Consider the following 26077-nt stretch of genomic DNA (forward strand, 5'->3'; position numbering starts at 1 on the left):
GAGGAGGAGGAGGTGGTGGTGGTGGTGGAGGAGGAGGAGGAGGAGGAGGAGGAGGAGGAGGAGGAGGAGGAGGTGGTGGGGGGGGGTGATAACTGTGGCATCTGCGCACACCGAAGGCGGACACTCAGAGAGAGGAAAGGTGACTTTATGCTAAGCCGCCGGCTGCTGTGGCAATTCCAGCTGCCGGCGGCTGGGGACGTACAGATGTGGCGTAGAGCCCCCCCTATAAATAAACCTGCACATCTGAGCTGAAAGCCAGCACTTACACACACACACACCAAAAAAAAAGTGACGAAGACGGCCACACCTTGAGGAGAAGAAACATCTGAGAGCCTGAGGCATGTGGCAGCCACAACCCCCCACCACCACACGTCCAATTCCATACCATTATTAGAATGATATTTAATTAACACAAACACCACACCGGTTTATTATCTAGGTCGGCTGGTTAATTTTAAAATGCTTGCTTGTGTCGACCTCGGAGCCTCGAAGCCGCTAATATCTGTGTGTGAAATCAAATCAATACGAGCAGCCTATAGCTCCCATGTTTAAGCGTTAAGCCTCGGCGAGGTTAGCCAGCTCGGCTGAAATATGACACGTTAAAGGCGATATTCACGCTGCGAGTGAGTAAATAAATGTCTCACCTTTAGGTTCAGCTCTAGGAAGTGGCCCAGCGCGAGGAGAACCGCGGTGACGCTTTTTTTTTATTATTATTATTTTATTTCTTGGCTATTCCCCTGCCAGATAGGTGTGTAGCTCCACCGCATATGCGGCTTTTATCATCGCGTTGCTCCCTCTCTGTGAAGCCGCGCACACTCCTCCTCGGTGCGGACGGAGCACGCTGAGGGCAGGACGGCGGCTTCGGCGCCCGGGGAGCGTTTCCTGGCGACGGACCAACCGCGGGCTTCGGCCGCGAAGCAGCTCCAATCCAACACCGAGGAACGAGCCGCAGACCCGCCTCGGGAGTACGCCGACGGCCCTCCGCCCTGAAATGGGCAGAAAATGGCCGTGGTGACGAATCGCGTCAACGGCTGCGCTGACGCTTCCAGTATCGGCCAATGAAAGCGGGCAGTGGGCGGGGCTGATGTTGAGTGACGCGTGAAGCAGCCAATGGGAGCGTCGTAGCAGGTGCCGTTCGGCAGTCTCGCGCTGAAGTAGGGAGATTTGCGCGGCCTTTGTTTACCTCCCTTCTCTTTGGGGTCTGCGCTCACTGATCTGGGATCTGATTTGTTTGATTTTTTCAGAAAACGGTAAAGATAGTTTAGTTGGAATGATCTGACCTCAGACACGTGATCCAAATTATCATTCCAAGTCCCCCTAAATCACTGCAGTTCAAAGAGAGTAGCTGTAAAGCATAAAATAAAGCCCACACACCTTGTTTACTACACAATATATTAGCCAAATAATGAGAATCAAACATTTTATTTTAGTGTACAATACTTTTAGTGGTGTTCTGACATTACCTGTGAAGCTAAAGTTACGTCATTAGTTCAAATTCACATAAATTGTGACATAAAGGAAAACCGTTAAAAATGTATTTTTTTATTTACAAGACATTCTGTTAAATATAGAAACTATTTGTGCCACTCTGAAGAAAAATGATTACGAGATAGTTTCAAAACTGTGACTTAGCATGTTATAATTACAAAATACTAACCTCAAAATCATGTCTGCTTATAATTATGAGGTTATATCTCTTAATAATGACTAAATGTCTTATAATTATGATTCAGTATCTCAAAATTATGACTTAGTGCCCGATAAATATGACTTAGTATTTCATGATTATGACTCAGTTTTTCATGATTATGACTTAATATCTAACAATTATGACTTAGTATCTAAAAATTATGACTCAGAACCTCATAATTAGAATTAGCATATCATATTATGGCTCAGCATCTCATATTTATGAGAACTGTCATACTTTTAAGAGAGAGAGGTTTTATTAATCGCATAAGTCATAATTGACCTCGGCCAAGTAGGTATATCTTGTCAGTAGCGTTTGTTTGTTTGTCTGTGCTCAAGATTGTTCAGAAAATAATGAAGAGTTTGATGAACTTTTCAGGAAATGTCGAGGTCGTCACAAAGAATAAACGATTCAATTCTGATGATGATTGGGATCCCAATCAGACTCCTTTCAGGCCTAGGAGGAGGTTTTCGTTCTCAGAGTGCTTCTAGTTATGAGATATTTTTTTCTTCCAAATTATTTTTTTATCACAGTTTGTGATTTGTGATTTTTTTGTGGAAATGGACTTCCCTGTTACACTTCAAAGTGGTAAATGAAAATGGTCTGTCGGTTTGTGAAAATAAAGAAGAAGCCGGTAAATGAAATTGCATCATGTTGTTTTTATTGCTCTACAACAGAGTTGTTTTTTTTTTTTTTGAAGTGCTCTGTGCCTGAGGCCACTTTGAAATTGCATGTTGAAGCAGGGAGGTTTGTCTTTCCTTTCAAATGGGAAAATAAAAATATAGCTTTCGTTTAATTTCTCCAGTTTATTTTACAACGTGTGTTATTACCGCCCATTTTATATTCACCACTGAATCCAAAGCAAATAGGAAAATGACGGGTGTGATGCCGTTCGGGGGGTCGGGTTGCGGCAGGGTGAATGACATGACCCCCGGCGCAGCTTATAAATAGAACATGGTAGCTTTGAAGGAGACATGTAAGAGGAGACACAATCACAGAGCGCCTCGAACACTAATTGTAAAACACAAGATGTTATCGACTGATCCTGCAGCACCACCTGAAGTTACAGAGGCTCGTCTGCGAACTACTTTGACTCGATGTACTGACGTCAACTCTCGCTGCTCCCACGCTCATAACGTGCGTTTGATTTGTGATATCAGCCTATAAATTTCACTTTTGTGCAAAATACAAACGACAGGATTCCTGGTTGTGCGTCAAAAAAGCTTGATTTGGTCAAAACCTAACGAGTTACGCTCCCCACAGCATTTCCTTCGCCAACGTATTTGGTAATATAATGTGAAATGATTAAAACATTTTAGGTGCTTTGTAATATAAGTGCAGGTATTGTAGCCTGCAGTACAATACGGATAAAAGCTTCCTAATGTCATTACTTTGTACTCATAAAGTGGCTAGTCAATGGATTCACAGCAAATGTGTATTCAGAACACACTGCACACACTTACCAAAAAAAACAACAACAATCAAATAAAATGTGTGCAAAAATACTCTGTTTGCAAATCACGTGAAATTAATGAAGGGTAAAATCTCTGGTCTGGTCTAAAGGCACCGCCTGCAACGCCGCTCTCATGTTTTAATAAAAATAAACTGGTTATTAAAATTAAAATGATTTGAGTGAATACGATTTAAAAATAGCCTCGTGCAAATGTGGTGTTTTGATCCAGTTGTGAAAAAGGAAGAGCGTTTTTTTCCGGTCGCAGAAAAGAGCAAACCACGCCCAACATCCCCATCGCCATCGCCTCAGTCTTGCTTTTCCGATGCTTTAGGGGACCGTGAGCCTCTGACGGGTTTACAGAGACAAGTGCTAATTATTTTTACATGAAATTCAGCAGGACCACCGAGTTTCATTCAACACCCTTGAGACAATTCAAAGATCAAAAAATGAACACAATCCAAAAGTTACAGAACGTGACAACAGCACGTTTGCTTTGAGTGACGTAAAACACAACAGGATACTGTAGAGAAAAAAAAAGAAGCAGATTATCTAGACAACATTATTATCTGTCTGAAAGAAAATACAGAAGTTGTTTCGACACAAATGTTCAAATTAAATAAAGAAACTTTTACAATTCCAAAATATTTTCTCTAAGCTAAAAGATATAATAAAAAAATACAACAAACAGTACATTTTATGTGAAGAAACTGTTCAAAACCGCTGCTCATTTTCAACCGTTTCTCCTCATCACTATTGTTCTGCTTTGGCTCAAACAGGCTGTCCGCTTATCCATACTTACCACTGGAAAAGGAAACACTGAAAAACAAAAAAAATAAAACAAACTCTGCACCATGGTGAAAATACATTCCTGAGTACATTATTATCCGTTACATCCAGAGGCCAAAACGTTTCTCCAGATCAGCAACGTGAAGGTGCAGTTGCAGGTGGTGGCCACCATGCGGAGCCGTCGCCCATCTCACCACTTGGGTGTTCGAGCCAGATGAGCGTGCTGTGGTAGAGATGGGCCAGATGTGAGACTTAAAACCCGAAAGACTGCCAGGGCCAATCAGACAACTAGGTCAAACTCCCCTCCTTTCTCCTCCATCTTTCTTTGTTTCCGTTTGTTTTCCGCAGGATGATTCTCTCTAAACCTATCTCCTTCCTCTCTTACCGTTGTAAATAACGTCCTTTCCTTTCCCCTTTCTGTCTAGTTTAAACTCTTGGTCTCCCAGTCAGACTCCTGTCTGTTTCTCTTTAAAACCTCCTACTTTCTGCGTTCAGTTGAAGTGAGGATGTTCTGCCCGGGTTGGCCTTTGGCTCTCAGACTCTCGATCTGGCTCGTCTCCTGGGGAGGCGAGCTGCATGGCCACTTCGTTCTCGTAGCAAAACGACAAGCACGAGCCGCCGAAGTACTTCTGCTCAGCCAGATCTTTGGCGCTGCATGCCGGTGTGTTTGGGATTTCATATGTTCGATGGAAAAATGAGTAGTCCACCTAGCAAAAAAAAGGAGCAATTTTTAAATTAGACTTAACACAACACCTTAAATCTCTATTATTGTTGTTTAACAGTGATGAACACCACTTTACTGAAGACAAAGAATTAAGGGAAGTGAAGAATTTGTACATAAATCTAAACATATTTCTGTCTTTAACTCCTCTCTGACCTGGTAGCCAGTTTTCCTCTCAAAGAGCACAGGTTCAAAGCGGTGTCCCCAGAGGATTTCGGACGCCAGATAGGAACTGCGGCACTGCGTTGTCATCGCCGTGGCCTCCACCATACCCTCGAGTATGACCACCACCTCCAACTCGCGGTCTTTCCCCAGGGTTTTCTTGTCCATTTCGAAAAAAGGCGACTCTTCGTTGATTTCGTGGACGATCGTCACCGGAGAGACCAAGAAGATGCGGTCAGTGCCGGTGTCAAAACCCACATTGATGTCGGCATTGTCGAGCGGCAGGTACTCTCCCTCTGGAGTCACCCTTGGCTGAAGGGGTACAGAGAACAAAACAGAGTCACTTTTTAGTGCATCACATCACATTTGGTTAAGAGTTCCTTGAATTTATTCATATTGCCCACTGCTTTCATGACAAAGGTTTAAACTAAGATCATCTTATACTGAGAAATGACAGTTATAGATGTTTGGTTGAACCTTGAAAATAACATTATGCACAATCTCACACAATACTGGAAGACCTCGGACTCAGAGTATGTGCTGTGAATGTTTTCCAGCTGCTACCACATCAAATTGTGGCTCAATATCGGATAAAACTGACTAAGTTGAAAAGTCAAAACTGACTGAGTTAGATCAGCTGCGATGGCCGTCTCGTATTGGTTTGACTCAAAAAGATAATTAGTTGAAGCTGTCCAGTGGTTTATGAGATATTTTTCTAACAAACAGACAAACATAATGTCTCATAATCACAGACATAGGCAAAAAAATCTACAGTGTGTCACTTTAATTTGTCTGTCTTAAGTTAACAATAGAAAACCACAGTTAAACTACCTTTTTTTGTCCTTTCTTAAGAGTTTAGCTTTTGGTAATTGTGTAGCACTTAATTTGAAAGCCTTTAGTCACACTGTCAATGCACTTGCTTATCACTCACCCACCCCTTCCTATGGAACAAGACATGCTGCAGCATTTAGAGATGTATTTCTTTGATCCTTGCAAACCCAATCCCATCTGCCCTGTTTGTACTTTGATATGGTTAAAGAGATAGATCAAACCGTCTGCTCGGCAGTGATGTGTTGTCAGTAGTTCACAGACTTTGTCCTTCTGGAGGACACACACTTAAGGAGAATAAAAGGCCAAACATTTATACGCAGAATCGCTTATCTAACCCATGTGGACATGACCTACAGAAGGAAATGAGGTGATAGAGGACAATGGTTCTCAGTTTAAGAACTGAAGGCAAGTTAATCCATGGAAAATCTTCCAAACCCCTGAAGAAAAATAAAACAAGCTCTCATTAAGTGCAGTTGACAGAAAACAGGCCAGATGGTCTTAAGCCCTCAGTCTTTCTCTCCTCGTCCTGCACCCTTTTTTCTCTTCACTAATCTCTCACAGTGGCATCCGTTTTCATGTGGTTCACCATAGAAAATGACCTCTTTTTGTTTTTCATTCTGCTTTTTTATTCATCTTTGCTCCACTTACCTTTAGTAGCTGTGCCCTGACGTGGGCCTCTACCAGGTGGCTCTTTCGGAGATTTCCGACCCTCCACATCATGCAGAGTTTTCCGTCTCTCAGCGCCACCACAGCGGTGTCGGAGAACACCAGAGTCTCGTTGCGTTTCTTGGGCTTGGCAATCTTTGCCATGACTGCCCCAATGATGAAGGCGTCGATAATGCAGCCCACAATGCACTGCAAAACGACCGCCAACACCGCCAGGGGACATTCCTCGGTCACGCTCCTGAATCCGTAACCGATGGATGTCTGCGTCTCCAGAGAAAACAGGAAGGCAGCCATGAAGCTGTTCACCTGGAGAAAGCACGGCTCCTCAACCGTCGCGTCTCTACCAGACTCTCCTCCAGACCCGGCTTCTCCCGATCCGGAGCTGGAGGGAAGCTGAATGTAGAGGTCCCCGTGCGCGGAGGCAATTAGCCAGAAGATGAAGCCAAATAGCAGCCAGGAGAGAATGAAGGAGAGGGTGAAGATGACCAGCATCCAACGCCAGCGTATGTCCACACAGGTGGTGAAGAGGTCGCTCAGGTACCGCTGGCCCCTCTCGCTCACGTTGACGAAGGTGACGTTGCAGCGTCCGTCCTTGTCCACAAAGCGTTGCCGGGGCCGGCGGCTCGAGCGTCTGTTGCGCCGGCGACTGGTAGTGGAGGGGGAAGAGACTGAATCCTGGTCCGACGAGGAGCAGCCTTCGCCTCTCCCTCCTGCACTACCGCCCTTTGCACTCCTGGGCCTTGGGCACATTCGTCCTGCTCTCACTCCACCTTCTGCCCCAGCCTCTCCCCTAGCTGGCTCGCCAACGGCGCTCTGCCTCCGTGCACTGTTGGTATTGCTCTCAAGTTGTAGAGCTTTGCCGTTGAGGGCGTGAGTTGGAGAGGAGCTGCTCGGGCTCCCTGACTCCGTTGGGCTTTCTCCCGCCTTAGCCGTGTCTACAGCACTCTGTGCCAGCCTCATGACCTCCTCCTCCTCCACTGGCCCATCCACCACAGCACTGAAGCGACGTTTGACACGTGCAGCTCCCATCATCTGTGACCAAATCTCTGTGAGTCCCAATGTGGCTTGATGGTAAAGGAGTTCCTTGATACAGTCAGTGAGGTTACGTTTGTTTACTGCCAACACAGTCCTTCTGATCTGTTCGAATAAGAAGATAAACACAGGTCCAGCCAAAGGGTCCCACCCTTGGACAGTCACTTGCTTCAGTGTCTGCAACTTGAAATTCTGTTTCCCGTTACAGTCTATTTGTTTAGTTATACATCCATCAGAAATATGGCCCTCTTATGTCAGTTAAGATATATTCATTATCGATGTCCTTCAGTCCTGCTCTCTGAAGACAATCAAGAGAGACGAGCTGAAAAGAAGGGGGTCATGAGCAGCCCCAAAAAGTTTGATTCTGTGATCTGGTGCAAAAAAAATAAAAAAATCATTCAAGTAGGACAAGACATGACAAGAGCATGCAGGATTGGTCCTGTTCAGCTTATAGCAACAAAAGGAAAGTAGCGAGGTCTTCAGCAGGCATCATTTGATCAACAGCATGAACTGATTGTGCAGTGGAGTGGGACAACGGAAACATCTTAAGACCACCCGGCTCTTTACGGTGTACATATCACAACACCGTGTGCAAAATAAGGTGCAAAATGAGGGGTGGGGACAGACAAAACCAAACTCGAGTTTCAAAAATAAAACAGGACAACTTTTAACGTGCAATAATTAAAAAAAAAAAACGTGCAAAATCTTACGATCGAAGCTCTTTCCGGCTTTACAAATCCTTGAAATGAGCATGAGGACACAAAGGGTGGAGTAAAATGAAATATCTGTTTCAGTTTAACATACAGAAGTCAGTAAATTTGTTTTAAAAAGTAAGAAGTTTCACGTAAACTATTGATTTTTATTCACTTCAAATATAATTATAAACTGGTCCTGTCTGTACAAATCAAAGTAAGGTCACTTCTGTCCTAAACACTCAAATAAAAGAGCCATATTTAGATTAATAATCTCTTAATCCATTATGTCACTGCTTTAACAATTTCACATTTTCTTTCTAAGTGTCGACATGTCATTTTGACGGCCATTGTGAATTTGTTCTAGGTGCTGACGTCTGGACAGAAGATATTTATTTGAATATTTACCTACTTTTAGCAATCGCCTGCAACATTTAGCATCTCTGAGCCGACATACCTCATTACATGTCAGCTTTACGGCTGACAAACCACCTAACACCTGACGAAAGACGACAACGGGAAGAAAACGGAGAAAGATTACTGGATCGATCTCCCGAGAGGCTAAACTTTTCCTAATCTATACTGATCTCTGTAAAAGGAAATGGCAACAGATCACCTTAAAGAATATCCTGCCTTCGCTGGAGTTTAGGTGAGAGATCGCACGTGGAAGAAGAGAAGCCAAGAAGTGCTGAAAAAAATAAAATATCAAGAAGTATGACTACCTCTGCGGATTTAAAACCCCTAAATCAGCATTCTTGATTAAATAAAACAATAAAAAAAAGCTACTTCTGAAATATTTTCCTAAAAAAGAAGCTAATCTAGCTTGAAAATAAAATGCAAGAAAAGTTTGGATGATTTTTCATGATTTTTTTTTAGTCTTTAGAAACAGAAAGTTTAAACAAAACTGTGACTAAATAGATCTGGCAATGAAAATACATGCTCGCTGTGTTAATATTTACCTTGCCCAACTGTTTCTAAAACCCAGATATTGCAACAACAAATCATTTAAGAAGCAGAGGTGAGAAATAGTCCCTGAACCCAACTCTGAACTAATCCAGGTGCAAAAAGAGCGACAAGCAGCACACAGCAGAGGCTGCTATGAGTCTGAAATGACAGAAAAAATGCTCTTCGCCGATAAAAGAGGACAAAGAAAAGTTACAACAAATAAAAATGTGGGAAGAGAACCCTCCTAAAGTGAGAAGTGACGTAAGGGTTCATCTTCGTTTGAGTGTCGGCCTCCTCGTCTGACACATGCTTGGTGAAAATGGCGAGTTTTCAGGACGTGATTCGGAGCCCACTGGGTGTCCCGTTCCCTTTTGTTCAGAGGCCAGGGTTTGATTTTTCAGTCCTTTGCTTTGGGACCTTCATGCCTCAAGTGCTGCCAGCCTTTGAAAAGAAATTTGAACAGAGAGCAACATTGTGTACGAGCAGAAATGATCATAAAAAGTGATGAAGCAGAAGCACAGTGAAATAATGAATACACAAGCTGCACACTTATGCTGATAGTTATGCAGATTAAATTTACAATCCTTAAAAACAACAATCTGTTCTTCACAACAACTTCTTTCCCACTGAATCCAGTAAATAAGCACTTTAAAGTTAATGTTTTGTAAAGAACTATGGGTATTTGTAATTTTTCCGTGTGCTGGCGTGACCGTAAGCTGGAGCAGACACAGAAAACTGCTGACATAAACACATAGAACTCAGCTTCAAAATAAAAGTTGTGCAAGAGCTGGTTTCAAAATAAAAACAGCGATGTGGAGTTTGCATGCAGATTCATTTTTCTTTTGATTTCTGACTTTAAACGGGCAGGATGTGAAATTGTTGGCAGCGTAAAAAGTTTAAAAATAGTGTTTAAATGAGTTGCTATGAATTTTCAGAGACTATGTTCTCAGTCCCGCTGTTAGCTCGTTAGTCCGGTCGAAATTAAGATCCATTTCTCCAAAATGAAGTTATTCAAGAAGCTGTCAACAACAGGTAAGATAATAACTTTTCATAACCTTTTCATAGAACCCCACTTTCAAAGATTTGAAGAGTCCCTTTCATGACATAAAGACATTATCGATGATCAAAAACTTACCAGTCCTGATCTGTTTCTTACAAATAAAAGATTATACTGTTTCCCTGTCGTTATTCTCCAGCTGAAGGTTTTCTCAAACGCACCTTGTCAGTCAGAGAAACTGTGAAGAAAAACAATGAAAAAAGTTTAATTTTTTCAATTTTAGGATTTATTCAGGGGTAAACCAATTAACAGCAGCATATACAGCTGAAAACACACAAAAAGCCAAAAAATGTGCAATTCAATGTGAATCTAATATTCACTGATTACAGTTTAATTTAAGAACATTTTACTGACATAATTAAAATAAAAAAAAAAACAAAGAAAGAAAAAGAGTTGCTAAACATGTCATTTATGAACGTACAAAACCCTCTTTTTGAACACAAAACAAAGTGATGAGGACTTTTTTTTTTTGATAAATAGTGGACAGAAGGAGTTGGGCATTGGGGGATTTTTGGCCATGCCAGGAATGGTGAGTAAGAATCCAAAGATGCAGACTGAACACGAGGACTGGAGAACAAAAACAAGAAGCGCAACAACAAAATCAAACTGCTGACAGGGGAGCAAAGAAAAATGCTGAGAAGTAAACCAACGAGGAGCACTCGGTGAACAGGCAGATGAGGAAACAGGATTACAGGATGAACATCTTTTACTTGTTCCTCTGCTCCAACACACCTGATCTGAATCAATGGGTGATTAACAGGCTTCTGCAGAACATGAAGAGGTGATTTAACCGCTGAATCAGGTGTGTTGGAGCAGGGAAACAAGGAAAACATGCAGGATGGTGACCCTCCAGGACCAGAATTGGAGACCACTGTTTTAGATGTTTCTCTGCTTTGATGCACCTGGTTTGAATGACTGAATGATTAACAGGCTTCTGCAGACACCGAACACTTGCTGAAAAACAGGGAAACATCTAAAACATGCAGGATGGTGGCCCAACGGGACCACGGTTGGGAACCACGGGACTAAAGAGTGAGTGAGAACAGGGAACACAAGTTGGCAGGGAGGAATGATCACAAGGCTACAAAATCCTTTTTTTTTTTTGCCCAAATCTGATTTATTTTTATGACAGTCTGAATCTGATGAATCCAATTTCCTCAAATCCAACCCAGGTCATTTTCGTGTGTGTCACTGAATCGAATACATATCCGATGTTTTTCAAAGCGACCTCCATCTGAACGGTGACGTCACATTTTATCCGACATTTACGCCTCAGTAGTAGAGGTCCACAGATCGATCCAAACACTGATATTATTCATACCAACATAAAACCTGCACGTCTTCAGCTACAGAACAAAAGTCCAGTTTCTTCGCCTTTTTGTCTTTTGTCTCTTTTGAATTTACACCAATGTATGACACTAAAGTTGGTGTTGATTTGTATCGATATTAGCATGATGGGATGGACACTTGAGTTTCTACTTTCATTACGTCACTCCTCTTCCAAAGTTCAATTATGCTGCGTCGAAGAAGAAGTAAATACTGGACGAAACAAGCCTGGCAGACAATAATTCAGTTGGCTCTAAGTCCTCAATAACTTCAGAATTGATACACATCCTAACATATGTAGCATCTATATCAGCGTGCTGAGTGTGGCGTCACGTCTTCCTCTTTGTACGCGGGTCGCAGACTGGAGCCTGAAGACGTGGCATTTAAATTATAATGTGAACAACCGCGCAAAGAAATTGGATCTAAGCAAAGAAATCAAAAGTGAGCAATAAGATCAGCAGTGTGAGCGTAGCCTACGTGGAGACAGCTGAGACGAATGAACACGAGGAGCAGGTGCGAATGTTCACCTGAAGAGAAGGAGGACTGAGGGGGGAAATTAAGGTAAAAATAAGAACACAATAACTAAAGGAATGAAGCAAAACAACAAACAGAAACGGACCGGATCGTGACAGGGCGAAGGGCGGAGACGGGGGGGGGGGGATCAGAGAAAAGACGAGGACAAACAGGCGCTGCAGGTTGACTGGGGGGTGAAGAGCAGGTCTGACTCGTGATGCGCTTCGGATTACAGCTGGACTCCTGACTCCTATAATCTCAGTCAGTTTAGATAATCCACAGAGAGCACACTCAGGTGGACTACGTTATGGTTTACGCCAGTGGTTTCCAATCCTGGTCCTCGAGGGCCACCATCCTGCATGTTTTACTTGTTCCTCTGCTCCAGCACACCTGATTTGAATCAATGGGTGATTAACAGGCTTCTGCAGAACATGAAGAGGTGATTTAACCACTGAATCAGGTATGTTGGAGCAGGGAAACAAGGAAAACATGCAGGATGGTGGCCCTCCAGGACCAGGATTAGAGACCCCTGGTTTACGCTGCAGGTTGAGGATGGTAACAAAACTGAACCAGTGACTTAAGAAGTCTGACAAATACTGATCCAGCTCGTTCAATGACTAAATGTTATCCTAATGAACGAGAAAAAAAACGGGGGATAAACACATAAAACAATTTGAAAAAATTAAAATAATCTGAAACAAACAGCACAGAGAAAAGACTTCCGGACAAGGTTACCTCATCTCTGTTACAGCAGTTAATTAATTCACTGAAACACAGAAAATTACGCTAACATTTCAACCTAATGGTCTTTATCAAAGTAAAATCAATCCATTATGTTTAAACATTAACAAGATTTTCTTTGATATATTTGAGAAAATAGGTATGAGGCTAGTTCACTTTGTCCTGAAGTCTTATGTGTTACAGCAGCACAAACAAACGCACTTTCATGAAAATTAATTCCCTGCATATTTATCTTCTGTGGCGAAGGAATCTGCATAAATGCTGCTGGGTAAGAAAGCAAATTGCTGATTTAATGCTCGAAACCACTTTGTAATTTGTAATTCCTGATAAATCCTAATCCTAATCTACCTGACTAAAACTCATTTATCTAACAGAAACTATGAAGGTGAAAAGAAAATTAAAAGGTCCATAATTACAAATCGTAAAATGTTCAGTTGGTGAAATATAAAACAACAGTGCAGCTCAGACTGAGCCACGAGATCCTTTGAGATCCTGATTTTTACAGAACCTTAACAATAAAGTAGCGTTCCCGCCTGCCGCCTTGTACCCCAAAGTTTTAAATGAAAATCTCAGCCACCTGTTAGCGTTCAGAGTATGTGTTGGGGAAGACTCTCGGCTACTACCACACCAAACTTTAACTCCGTGTCTGTAAAATCCACTGAGTTTTAGCCGTTTATGTGTTTGCTGCGGTTAGCCGCAGCTGTCATTTTGACTCTGATCGACTCCAGTTTCATTGAAATCCATCCAGTGCTTCTTGAGATATTTTGCTAACAGACAGACAAAAACGGACGCACGCAGCCACCTGTGCGGTGGCGGCGGCAGGCGGAGGAGGTCGTGACCTTTTGTTCCTCGTCTGTCCTGATAGGACAAACGAGCGAATGCTCTCAGGGCTGCTATCTGCTCCTGGTCTGACTTGTTGCTGGACTCCTGTCAAGAACTGGAGAAGGTGATGCAGATCACGCGTGTGTGTGTGTGTGTATACACCTTATCGAGGCGAGGTGACAAGTATCTCAAATGACTCCTGATAGAAGAACCTTCACGGAGGAGTACATTGGAAAATTGTTGGTGTGAAGCTGATTTGCAGCTCAGCCTGATATGACGCCGTGAGGAAGGGTCAGATAAAAGTGTTTCTAGGTCCTTTAACCACAAACATACTATTTTAAATTAAAAATGGGTCACAAATACTATAGTTATTGTTTTAATGTTAGTGTCTAATAAGTTTTGAATGGACAGCAGTCAACAATAAATAGATTATGTCTGCTTTACAAAAGCTAAAGAGCAACTACTGTTCAGCTCAGTTCAGTTTATTCACACAACTTTATATCATACTGTTCTGACTAGTTATCTAAAAGAACATTTTTAATCTACTTCTTTTAGACTTTTAGATACCGCAGCAGGTACCTTTCATTAAAACCAACTTTATATAATATTAATCGGCCAATTTATAATGATAAATAGTAACATATTACCATGAATTGGTTGTGCTTCAGTCCAGCAGGCTGAATATTAAGATAAATTCAAACTATTTCCACCTTAGCCTCTGACTAAAATGTAACGTGAAAGCACATAAAAGTTAACTGTGCACACTTAAATTTAAGCGCCGTAAGAAACAGATTAATAAGTAAAAGCCTATGAAATATTGTAATTTTATTTGCAGCTCCTTAAAGAAAGCAAGAAGAATTGGAATACCACTGAGGTTATTGTCAAAGACTGAAAGAGTCATTCGTGTTTTTTATCCCATCAGAAGGTCACAAACTTAATTAACTTATTAGATCTATGATTAATACAACAGAGCGCCACTTAGTTGTGCTAAACTGCAAAATGTTTCACTGTTTGCTGGAAACTAAAATCAGTTTCCAAACATTTGACGTGGTGCAAAACAAAAATAAACGCCATTTTATCTTCACATTCACTTGAAACGTGTAAAAAAACTTTTAGATTCTCACTTTAAGTCAGTTTTCAGTTGTTCGGATTATAGTTTTTGTCACTGAAAAAACATCTATGTATGGAGTTGTAACCCATGCTTTAAGCACAGATCACAGATTATTGAACAATAATCCAAGGCTCGGAGAAGATCGCACCTCTGTATGAGTTTGACTTTGCATGTTGGGGGTTATTTAATGTTTTCTACATACAGCAATAAACTAAAAACTGTTTCCTGAACTCATTTTGAAGCAATGCATGCAGGATTTCCCACAGCAGGATGGAGTTTATGTTTGAACACTTCGTTCACTGAGAGCCAAAAACGAAACTTTTTTTTTAATTTTGTTTTTGCAGACTGAGATTTCTCCAGATTCTCTAAAATTCCTGATTTAATATTCAGCACACAATGAAATCCCTGAAACCTTTAAACTATTAAATCCGCATTTTAAAAAACGGAATATTTTTCAGCTTTGTGTTTAGAATTTCTCATCAATTCCTTTGCCACAAACCTGTGAAATGCTTTACGAAAATAAGCTTTAAAACAACCGTTTTTATGAAACATCTCATTTCTTAGTTTACCATTCGCATATGTACTGTACCATTCACAAATTAAAACTGATTTAGAAGTCATTGTTTTTAATTTGTGTTTTACCAGCATTCCAGCCCTTTTTTGGAAACAGTGTTGTTTTGTTTTACTACCCAATTCTTACTTTCCCAGCCCCACCCTGATCTACTTTAGCTTTCACCAAGTCTCCTGTCCCTCTGTGGCACCCCCCCCGTGTCCTCTTTCTGTCCAGTTTATCCAACCCTGCTGAGGTTTTGCAGCAACAGATACAAGGTTTGCAGAAAACACGATCCCAGTTCTGTTCAACAGGCTTCAATTCTGCACTTCCTGTCACGTTCGCTCACGTGGTTCTCGCTCTTGTGCTCGAAACAATTTGATTTTGGGGACGAATGCTCACGAACTGCTGGGATCTCTGAAGTGTTTTATCGTCTTGCTGATGAAGGAGGCGCTCTGTCGGATGTGCGTCCGCGCGGACAAACCAGAAGCATGCGAACACGGCCGCATCGATGCCTCGCATTGATCGGTGGAGGGCAGAAACCGGGGCACATATTGGGAATCTGTCTCTCAGTGACACATGGCTCACAGTCAACCGTGTTTCTCTCTGTCTCTTTAACTTCATCCCGGTCTGAATCCGTGAAACTTCCTGCTTTACGTGCACGAAGGAGCTTTTGCAAAAGTGAGCAAACACCAAATCTGCATAAAACAGAAGAAATCATCGAAGTGACGACTTCTCGTTCTAACAGACACTGTAGCAAGGACAGACTGATAGATGAGTAAAAATGTTGTCAGGCTGGCAAACTGAGCTTTTAAAACGGGTGCAGCACAGTCTGATGTCGTCTGCTTTTATGCAATATGAGTTTTTTTACATAACCTGGAGACGCAACACAGCCGAGCGGCGACAAACTCGGGTGCCTGTGAAGCTACACGACTCGCCGAAGAAGCTTTTCAGGCGTTTTGTCAGCACCATGAACCATCAGAGTCATCCGTTAGAACCGGTACTTCAAAACCAGCTGCACAAGATTTGGTACACCGCTGGGTTACTGGAAGAGTTAGCGCAGACGATGCGACGCCTTGCAATAAACACAAGTGGGAAGTCGTTTTGTCCTCCTCTGTTTCACCGACAAGCAGCCATTCTAGACCAGTCGTCTCCAATCCTGGCCCTCGAGGGCCACCATCCTGCATGTTTTACTTGTTCCTCTGCTCCAACACACCTGATTTGAATCAATGGGTGATTAACAGGCTTCTGCAGGACATGAAGAGGTGATTTAACCACTGAATCAGGTGGGTTGGAGCAGGGAAACAAGGAAAACATCCAGGATAGTGGCCCTCGAGGACCAGGATTGCCCACCCCTGTTCTAGACCCAAAATAATATACCAAATCTTATTTTATTTTCTTCCCTCGTAGCTGAAAACCATCTGCTCCCAAAGAATGACACCAAAGATTTTTTTCAGCAATGATATTTACAGATACCTAAACTAAAACATGTTTAGGTTTGAAGCCTATACCCGACCAAACAGTGACTAAAAACAAGAGACAGATATTCTGATTGGTCAACATGAACAGATGATTTTACAGATATACTGATATTCTACGGCCTTCATGAGTTTCTGAAATAAGCTCCAGAAACAATGACTGTATGTGTTGTATCCGTGTAAAGACTCAATTGATCACAAAAATATTAAGCTGAAGTTTATTAAATGCAGTCCACAAAGAAGACTTAAAAATGGGTTATCTTTCTGTTGTACCACAAGTTCATCACAAAACCTTCATGAGTCTCAAACTCTCTTCCTGTGTTGGGTTTATGTTTTATTCACATATCATTTGATTTTGTCTTAATATGACGGTGCAATAAAAAATAAAAAATTAAAATGTTCACAATACACCAGAGCTACTGAATATACAGCAGTGGATGCTTTTATGTTTGAAACTGAGGCAGATATGCTTTAGGAGAAATATATATTTTAAATAATTAATTAAAAATATGATTAAAATAAGAACTATTCTGCATGTCAAATGTATAAACATCCGCAGCAGGAAAATCCCTTTTCAACATGTCTTTAAAAAGTTAACCTGAAATTTACAAACAACAAAAACAGGAACGTAACTCTGAATTAGTTGTAACTCTTGCGTTTAATATCAAGAATGTGATTTTTATGACTTTGTCAAAAGTTATTAGTTGCTATAAAAGGCACCATGAGGAAAATGTCCAGCTGAAGGAACCGAAGCACCCTTTTTGCTTCAAATCTGTAAGCAAACATGAACAAACTGCAAACAGAATCAGTTAAGGTAGAAATTGCTGCCATTTTATAATCCTGCTCAGATCCTTTCCTGAACCCGCCCACCCGAGCCGTGCGTTACCGCTCGGTTTGGAGTTGCTTTGTCATGAACGCATCGACGCTTTGAAAAACTGCTGAAGGACACTCGTATCACGGCACATTTAGGCGAGCACAAACAAAATACAGATGATTTGCAACTTCAGGAGAACTTGAAAGAACAAGCAGAAAAGGATTAACGTCCAAATCATCAGGGAACGTCTGCTCACCATATCTAGTTCCTTCAGCAAAGAGATCTTTTTAGTTTTTCCTCCGTCTCCAGATCTGAACTATAGGTTTGACGTAAGAAACATTTCTTTATATGGTTTTAAAAAAAAGCGCGTCTCAAACTTTTTGACCAATAAAAAAAAAAAAACGTAACCAACTAATGCTGGTTAAAACATACAAACGCTGTTGACATGACCGTTACAGGCCAGTTATAGTGACAATACATGATTTACTGAATGTATTCAACTTTATTTGGCCTCTGAAGATCCCCCTCATGACCCTCTGTGGGGTCCAGGCTCCAGCTTTGAGAACCACAACAACTAATGCACGCATCGTATGCATTTAGAGTTTGTTTCCTCACTCTGGATCAAACCCAAACGGGACTCTGGCTTCCGTTTGGGTCAACGTCAACTCTACAGAGCGAACTCGATGTGCAGATTTTCGGAGCAGCATCGGAACCGAAACCTGCTGCAGGTTTGACGCTTTTTAGGACAGAAGGCAAAATGTTTCAGCTGCTCTTCAGCTCTGCTTCAAATACATAAGCAGCTGTGGGGGTAAAGATATCTATCACATAACTAAAAATAATAATAATTTAAACTGTAATTCAGCAGAACTTACCCTTTTTATGCCCTTTTCTCCGAGTTAAATTAGCGCATCAGTTTGCTTCTTCCTCCTTATTTTAAGTTTATTTATGCATTAAAAAAAAAAGAATTATATAAATATAAGAAGAAAGGAAAAGAAAGATCCGCGCGAGACGTCCGGCACCGGCGGTCTGTCTGTCTGTCAGCGCGCGCGCAGGTTGAGACAGGGCGCGCGCTGACGCGTCGGTGCCCGGTCATAATGCCAGGCTGGCGGGCGCGCGCCTGTCCTCCCGGCTCCTGACACCGCAGGAGGCTTTAAATTCTTCTTGAACAACGAGCCACATAGAAAACACACATCTGGTTCAAAAACAGCGCGGGAAATTAATAATAATAAAGTTAAATTTTAATGAGGTCATAAAATCCGACAGCTTCAGAGCACTGTCGGATTTATGTGTGTGTGTGTCTGAGGAATATAGAGCAAAAGATGCTGTTTGGGTGGTTTTGCCTGACATATAATCCGATTTAATCCCAGTCAAGGAGGTTAGAAAGTGTCCTGTGATGCCACGCGCGCTCAGTACTTCTGCGGAGACAAATTAACAGAAGACAAAAAAATAAAAAAGCAGCGCAGCAGCCGGTCAGACGGGTTAAACAGATTAGATCTGAGCGTTTACTTTTTCTAATGAAGCTCAATTAACACCAAATGCGCCATCAGCGCGCGGGGAGTGTGCGCCATTTTAAGTTTCGTAACGTTTTGCGTGACAAGCGCGGCTGTAATTGAACCATGGAAAAGCTGTCCGGGACGAGGGGGCCGGAAGTCACTTACAGAAAGCATGATTACGTCAGCAAACGATCAGCGGGACCAGTTAGGGACTATAAACACTGTCCCTTTTTTTCATGAGCTGAATTAAAAAATCGGAGACTTTTTTTTTTTCTTTCGAACAAATATATATATATATATATATATATATATATATATATATATATATATATATTTCAAATTTGCGTCAGTCTGTGTTAGTGGTCCGACTGAGGCACACCTGTGCAACAATCAGTCCAATCAGCATCTTGATATGCCACACCTGGGAGGTGGGATGGACCATGTTTTTCTTCAGAGTAGATCAGGGGTGGCCAATCCTGGTCCTCCAGGGCCACCATCCTGCATGTTTTCCTTGTTTCCCTGCTCCAACACACCTGATTCAGTGGTTAAATCACCTCTTCATGTTCTGCAGAAGCCTGTTAATCACCCATTGATTCAAATCAGGTGTGTTGGAGCAGGACCCTCGAGGACCAGGTTTGCCCACCCCTGGTTTAAATAAATGTTGTTAATGAAGATTAAATAGAGTAAAACAAAATATATAGTAATAGTCGAATATCTCACGAACCACTTAACAGATTTTAATGAAATTTTCATTACGTGATCGTTGGATGTTCATCTACAAGTTATTAACATTTGGAGCCAATATAATTCAAGATGGCTGACTTTAGAAAACACAAAAAATGCCCATATTTCAGTCAGTTTTACAGACATTGAGCTAAGATTTGGTGTTCTAGTGGCTGAGGGTCATTCACAACACGTACTTGTTACATTTTTTCGATGTCGCATGAGATCGTGCGTTTTGTTATTTCCAAAGTTTGACCAAAACGGAAACAACTCCATCATTTCTCAACATGAAACGGGGGATACGCATTCCATAAAGCTTGGCCTTTAACCTTTGGCTTTAAAAAATGCTGATCATAAACTCCAACATCCCTAAAGTTTTTATATTTCCTTTATGAATGAGTCTGTGACAACAAAAGGAGGCGTAGAAATGCCTTAAAGTTGCAGTCATTTGTCATTTGCACAAACAGATGTGCACATCTGGGGCAAAGCTTTTCCCTTTTTAGTTATTTAGCAGACACTGAAGCACGAAGCCAACAGCGGCGCTCGCGTCTGACCGCCACAGTGGGCAGCGTTTCCACTGTTCCCCATTCAGCGTTACGATTCATTTAACACAAAACAGATTTATGGGATTTCTTTTTTCTTTTTTTTTCCAATTTAGAAGGAAATATCAGCAACTGTGTGACGTCAAGGTGGGGTCATTCCTGAGTACGTCCTGACCTGCAGAAGAAGCATTAAGAAGCTGAGAGCAGAGAGATTGTAATACTGACTCTGAGCCACCAGTGGGCAGATTGAAACAAGTTTTGCAGAGAAACTGCTGCTAAAAGGACGGACAGACCGGGAAGGCTGCAAACTGACCGGGGGCGGTAGTCACCTGGTTTCTGAGGACGTAATTACGGGAGATTTTAAATCAGCAGCTGGGCTGACAGGAAAGGAGAAGGGCTTCTCCTCTCGGGTGGTTTATGACTGGACAGATGCCAAACACAGATAACGAGGAAGGCAAACAGTCGCTGCTGCACACATCTGGTTATATTCTTTTAAAACAGTGCGGGAAACTAATAATACTTTGAAAAAAATTATTTGTAAACGTGAATTTCCCCAGTGAATTCTTATTCTGAAAAAACTCTAATCCTGCTTTTTGCCGGTTGTAGCTGTTCCAATGCGGGCCTCTGACAGGCTGATGTGGTTTCTGCAGATGCTGGTTTGAAACTAACCAGTTCCAGACGTAAAGAGTGAATATAATTCTGCATGATTTCAGGGTTAACCCTGTACTGGTTTGGTGTTTTGACGCCAACGACTGATCCTGCGGCTTCTAGAAACCAAACAGATCCTTTCACACCTCAGAAGCTGCTGAATCACCTCAATGACAAAGAGCTTTTTTTTAAATTATTTTTGCTTTTAAATGTTAGAATTTGAATGTTTAATCTCCTAAAAAGGCACATTTTCCTGTCATGTTATTGTGTCCCTGTTTATAGTTTATAGTTTTGTGCCAATTGTTCACACATCAAAACGTCCAGCTTGAGCCAGAATGAAGTGCTTTTAGTTTTTGTAACTTTTAGACATTTTGAATTATTTAATTTTACTAAAACCTTCTCCACAGGAACACAGCAAAATCTTTTTATTCCTTCAAAACATTGGTCTCTTTGAGATCTGCTTTAGCAAACTATTTGTTTTCTAAATCTCATTTTAATTTTTTGCTGCAGTTTTGCTAATTTTAGCTTTAAGCTATTGTTTAGATGAATTTAGGGTACAGTTGCTGTTATGCTAATATTAGCAATTAGTTTGTGTTATTCTAATATTAGCTTTTAGCTACTCTTTTACTAATTTTAGTTTAATTGCAAAAAATTTGATAGATTTAGCTTTTTGCTACTGTTTAGCTAATTGTAGCATTAGTTATTGGTTAGCAATTTTTAGCTTTTGTCTACTGTTTTGCTTATTTGAGCTTCTAGCGATGATTGTTTTTCTGTTTTGCTTTTAGCTATGCTTTGCCAATTTTAGCTTTAAGCTACACTTATGCCATTTTTAGTTATTAATTTTACCTAAGGTAGTTTTATAGCTTATAGCTACTTTTTCAAAGTCATTTTAATTTTTAGCAATGGTTTTGCTAGTTTTAATCTTTAGATACTGTTTTTCTCATTTTAGCTTTGATTCAGCCTTTTATTTTTAGCTTTTTTTAGCTTTTAGTTATTATTTTGCTAAATGTAGCTTATAGCTACTGTTAGTGTTATTCTAAAGTTGTCTTTTAGTAATTTTAGTATTTTGCAAAGGTTTTGCTAGATTTAGCTTTTTGCTACTGTTATGCTAGATTTAGATATTTTCTGTTTTTATCTATGGTTTACCAATTATAGCTTTAAGCTACAGTTATGTAAATTTTAGTAGTTAATTCATCCTAAGCTAATTTTAGCTCTAAGCTACTTTTTAAAACTAATCTAAGCTTTTCTCTACTGTTTTGATAAATTTAGCTTTAGTTGTTGGTTAGCTGATTTTAGCCTAAAGTTAAAATTTTGCTTCCTTTACCTTTTAGCAATGGGTTTGATAGTTTTAGCTTTTAGATGCTTTATTTTCTAATTTTAGCTTTTAGCTATGATTTTGCTTAATTTAGCCCTAAGCTACGGTTTACTAATTTTAGCTTTTCTTCTGATCATTTTAACTTTAACCCATCCAGTTTCAGCTTTTTTAACAAATTTCAGAGTTCACCCTGTATTTTTGCAGAAAAAGGAAACATTTCTAAATATTTCAGTATATCTGCTGAGCAGCCTGGATGTGGTGCTAATCGCTACAAAACTTTAGCCGATAAGTGTGGGCGCGCTGAGGACAAAGTCCTGCTTCGGCGTGGAGGGAACAGATGAAATTTGATGTGTGACTGCAAACGCACACGGCCACGGTGGGGGTTGCTGGTGGGCAGAGGGGGAATCAATAACTCATCACAAGTTGTGAATCAGCCCGCTCCAACAACCATTTGTCACATGCAAAAAATGTCCGCCCATTTAATCAAGTCCACTGTACCGAGGACAGTGGAGCGGCAGGCAATCTGTCAGCCGGTTCTCTCCGAAACAGTTAGGCTAATTAATGAAATGAACGAGGAGAGCAAGGACAGCCGGGAGGAGGTTAGGGAGCTGTTAGGGGCATTTGTCATATTGTGACTGTCTTCTGATTGGACGGGTTACAGCCCCCTTCCTTTGAGCTGCAGAGGAAACTCCAGGAGACTGAAAGCTGTTTTTTTTGTTTTTTTCAGGACTATGTAAGTGCGTTCTTTTGCTCCATTTAGTTTTTTTTCCACACTCCCAGTGGAACAGATATAAACCTCGGGGGCCAATTTGACTTAACATTTGATTAAACCCATAGAATATATTACCGTAGGGAACATTTCTGTGTAACGAGTACCCAATTAGAATAATGAAACGTGTCAGGTTAGTGCAGAGAAATTATCCTCTGTGCACTGTGTCTGATGTTCAAACTCTGTTTTGAGTTTCTGCATCCACTCATAAAGCCGATTCAGCATTTAATATATTAATAAAGAACATAAATAATCAACCAGTTGGTCTTTAAGTTGTTCAGATGATTTTATCATTTGTTTCTTATCCAAAATGCTAACCCCCACCCCCTTATTATTTGATGAAAAACATTAAAAATAATGCAGTGTAACTGTACGGTAAGGCTAAATAAGAAATAGCATCTGTAATATATATGGTCGGCTGTGTAATTCATGAAAAACACAAAGATTTGAATTAATAAGCTCTAATATTTGAGTAATTATATTCTGGAGGCCTGTTACCCAAAACTTAATTCTGTTCAAGTAAAATGTAAAAATAATCATTACAAACTTAGAGATTATGTTAAAATGAAGTTTATAGTGCCAACAAATGTCACAGCTCTACAATAGTTGCTTTAGTCCTCATTTTTTAAAACAAAAAGTCTCGATTTTAACAACAGCTTCAGAAAAGCAAAGTCGTTTTTTTTTTGTTTCTCATTTTAAGACCTCTCCTATTTGCATAAAAGATTGATGCGGGCTAATTAACAGAGAGAAACACATGCAGTCCAGGTTAAAGGACCAGCACAGAGCCCATAGCTCAGATAAATTTAATTAGAAATTACACTAAACGTCTCCCCCGGATGGAGATTGATGCGCTCTGACAAATACAAATAAACAGTGCAGAGCTCCAACCCGTACCAGCCTCTTTTTCCCCCACTCGCCCCCTGCTTTTTCTTTTTCCATGCTTGCATGTAAAAAAACCCCAAAAAACAGTGCCTTATTTCACGGATTTAGGCTCCTTGTGTACAATTGTGAGCTCCTGACATCACTTTATCACTCCCACGCTTCCATCCAATAAGCTTTTATATCATCTCCTTGTAGGTAACATGCCCCCTACCCCCCCCCTGTTTTGGCATGCCTGTGCCAGGTATTTGTTCAAATTCCTCACACCCCGTAGGGATAGGTATGTCCACCTCCTCTCGCCCCCGTCCCTCTTTTGGTATTTACTGCCTGTCTCTGTCCGTCCTGCGCACGCCACTGCATGCACGGAGCAGCCAACGTGGACTCCCCTGCCGCCAGCCCGCGAGAGTCGTTCGGCCTCTTGAAGCTGGCGAGGACCTCAGCTGTGGGTTTGACAGCTGCCGAGCCAAAAACAACTCGGCGGATAGCGGGCAACTGCTAGCTGCTTTTGATAACCGCTGAAAGGCCCGTTTATTCAGCGGGGCTGTCGGAGCGTCGACCGGTTAAACTTTGCCCCCGGCATGTAAAAATGTTGACACAGGCGAGTGTGCTGGGTAATTAATTTCCTCTAAAGCTCAAACCCCCGGATCCCCCGGATGAAGATCCCTCGTGGGGCTGTGGGATGGCTCGCGTTCGAACACGAGCGGTTGTTGCGGTGTTGACGCTGGTGTCAGGGCTGAAGTGCGTTAGATCTTGCTGTGCGTCACGAAATGACAGCAAATACCAGCGGATGCTTCTGCCTCGGTTCTCTCTGTCCTTCACACTGCGAGGCGAAACTCAATTTGAGACCTCCGTCTTACTGGCGGAGTCGGCGTCGATTGTAGCGCGCTGACATTTTATCAGTGTCGAGCAAAAACGCTGATCTACAGCGAGGAGAAACAGAGCGAACAGTTTGAGACTCTGCTTCTGGTCGACTCTCCTTCTTTTGTGCACAGATCTGTCGAAACACGACCCTAAAACAGGTCGTGATTAGAAGTTCTGCTGGGTTTAAGAGTCGAAATGAACGGAAATCGGAGTTTAAAAGAACATCAGATGTCTTATAGGGAATCACCTTAAAATAACAGTTTTTTTAACATTCATTGATTGTTACAAATGTTTTAGCCAACAGCTAACATTATATGCCACTAACATAAACGAAATACAGAGGAAACCAAAGAGTGCAGTATTCATCCATCCAGAACATGCAAACTCCACACATAAAGGCCCCAGACCGGGAGGCGGTAGCTCTAACCACTGCTCCACCGTGCAGTCGTAAATAAATCACAAAATAACTGTCATAACAGAGCAAGTCCGTCCATCCATCCATCCATCCATCCATCCATCCATCCATCCATCCATCCATCCATCCATCCATCCATCCATCCATCCATCCATCCATCCATCTTCCATCGCTTATCTGTGGTCGGGTCACAGAGGCAACAGGTCCAGGAGGGAAACCCAGACCTCCTTCTCCCCAGAGACCCTTTCCAGCTCCTCCTGGAGGATCCCGAGGCGATCCCAGACCAGAGAGGATACAGAATCCCTCCAGGGAGATCTGGGTCTGATCGATCTGGGTCGATCCATCTCCTGCTCCATCCTACCATCACTTGTGAACAAGACTCACTGATATATAATAGAGCAAGAAAACGAGTAAATATATCGTAGCATTCCATCAGTGATAAGTTCTTTGTTCTCATCCATGAATGACTTGTTCCAGTAGTCCATTTCTCATCAGAACGTCCAGGTTCCCCAACATCAGATGCTAATCCAGGACACATCTGAGCTCATTACACAACCAGGGTTGCCAGCATCAGGGAACCCTTGATCTTCTCATGTAAAAGCTGTATGACAGAGCCACTGGTGGCTGACATGCTACAGAAGAAGGCAGCGGTGATAGACGTAGCATCCCCAAGTGACTGGAACAGCTAAGAACCTGAGCAGAACCCTCAAGCCCCCAGGCAGAAAGGGCTTTCAGGTTATTTTAAATGATACAATTTTTCCGGCCAAAGTCAGTCTATTTTTTTTTCCATTTCAAGAAAATAAAGGACCTCTCTAATCCAGCTCGTATGTAGGTGGAGCTGCAGATTTTCAGATAAGCAGGATCAGCTTCCTGTTCAACAAAGCTGTGAATGTTATTAGGTTCTTTTTAGCGGGAGAGAGTTTGTGAAGTTAGCCACATCCTGAACAAAGCATAAGGACATAAGGAGCGATATCTTTTCCAGCGATAACAGACAACATAAGAAAAATCTAAGACCAAAACTTGAATCATTGAGGTATTAAAG

General features: G+C 41.5%; 2 protein-coding genes across 5 annotated transcripts in view; both read right to left on the reverse strand.

Annotated features, from left to right (window-relative positions):
- Positions 1–817, reverse strand: part of myh14 (myosin, heavy chain 14, non-muscle) — a 29339-nt gene extending 28522 nt beyond the window's left edge. For 3 of the 4 annotated variants that reach the window (XM_037980573.1, XM_037980574.1, XM_017415490.3), the window contains exon 1: positions 645–817. The gene's annotated coding sequence lies outside the window, so the exon portion shown is untranslated. The remainder of the gene's footprint in view (positions 1–644) is intronic. The other variant, XM_037980575.1, reaches the window with a different exon arrangement.
- Positions 818–2390: 1573 nt separating this feature from the next.
- On the reverse strand, positions 2391–18471 carry kcnj14 (potassium inwardly rectifying channel subfamily J member 14). Its single transcript, XM_037980576.1, has 6 exons — positions 18263–18471; positions 10114–10213; positions 8491–9419; positions 6292–8080; positions 4807–5124; positions 2391–4636 (listed from the first exon to the last, which is right to left on the reverse strand). Exons 4-6 carry the CDS (start codon positions 7339–7341, stop codon positions 4421–4423), a joined length of 1584 nt encoding a protein of 527 aa, XP_037836504.1. The 5' UTR covers positions 7342–8080; positions 8491–9419; positions 10114–10213; positions 18263–18471; the 3' UTR covers positions 2391–4420.
- Positions 18472–26077: the final 7606 nt, after the last annotated feature.

This window comes from Kryptolebias marmoratus, linkage group LG16 (genome assembly GCF_001649575.2).
Source record: "Kryptolebias marmoratus isolate JLee-2015 linkage group LG16, ASM164957v2, whole genome shotgun sequence".
In the NCBI taxonomy this organism is placed as follows: domain Eukaryota; kingdom Metazoa; phylum Chordata; class Actinopteri; order Cyprinodontiformes; family Rivulidae; genus Kryptolebias; species Kryptolebias marmoratus.

Coding starts and splice junctions, on each gene's coding strand:
- kcnj14 (XM_037980576.1), bottom strand. CDS start 7,341: ATGATGGGAGCTGCACGTGTCAAACGTCGCTTCAGTGCTGTGGTGGAT. Junction 5,125..6,291: donor TCAGGGCACAGCTACTAAAG/GTAAGTGGAGCA, acceptor GTACCCCTTCAG/CCAAGGGTGACTCCAGAGGG. Junction 4,637..4,806: donor AGAGGAAAACTGGCTACCAG/GTCAGAGAGGAG, acceptor TTTTTTTGCTAG/GTGGACTACTCATTTTTCCA.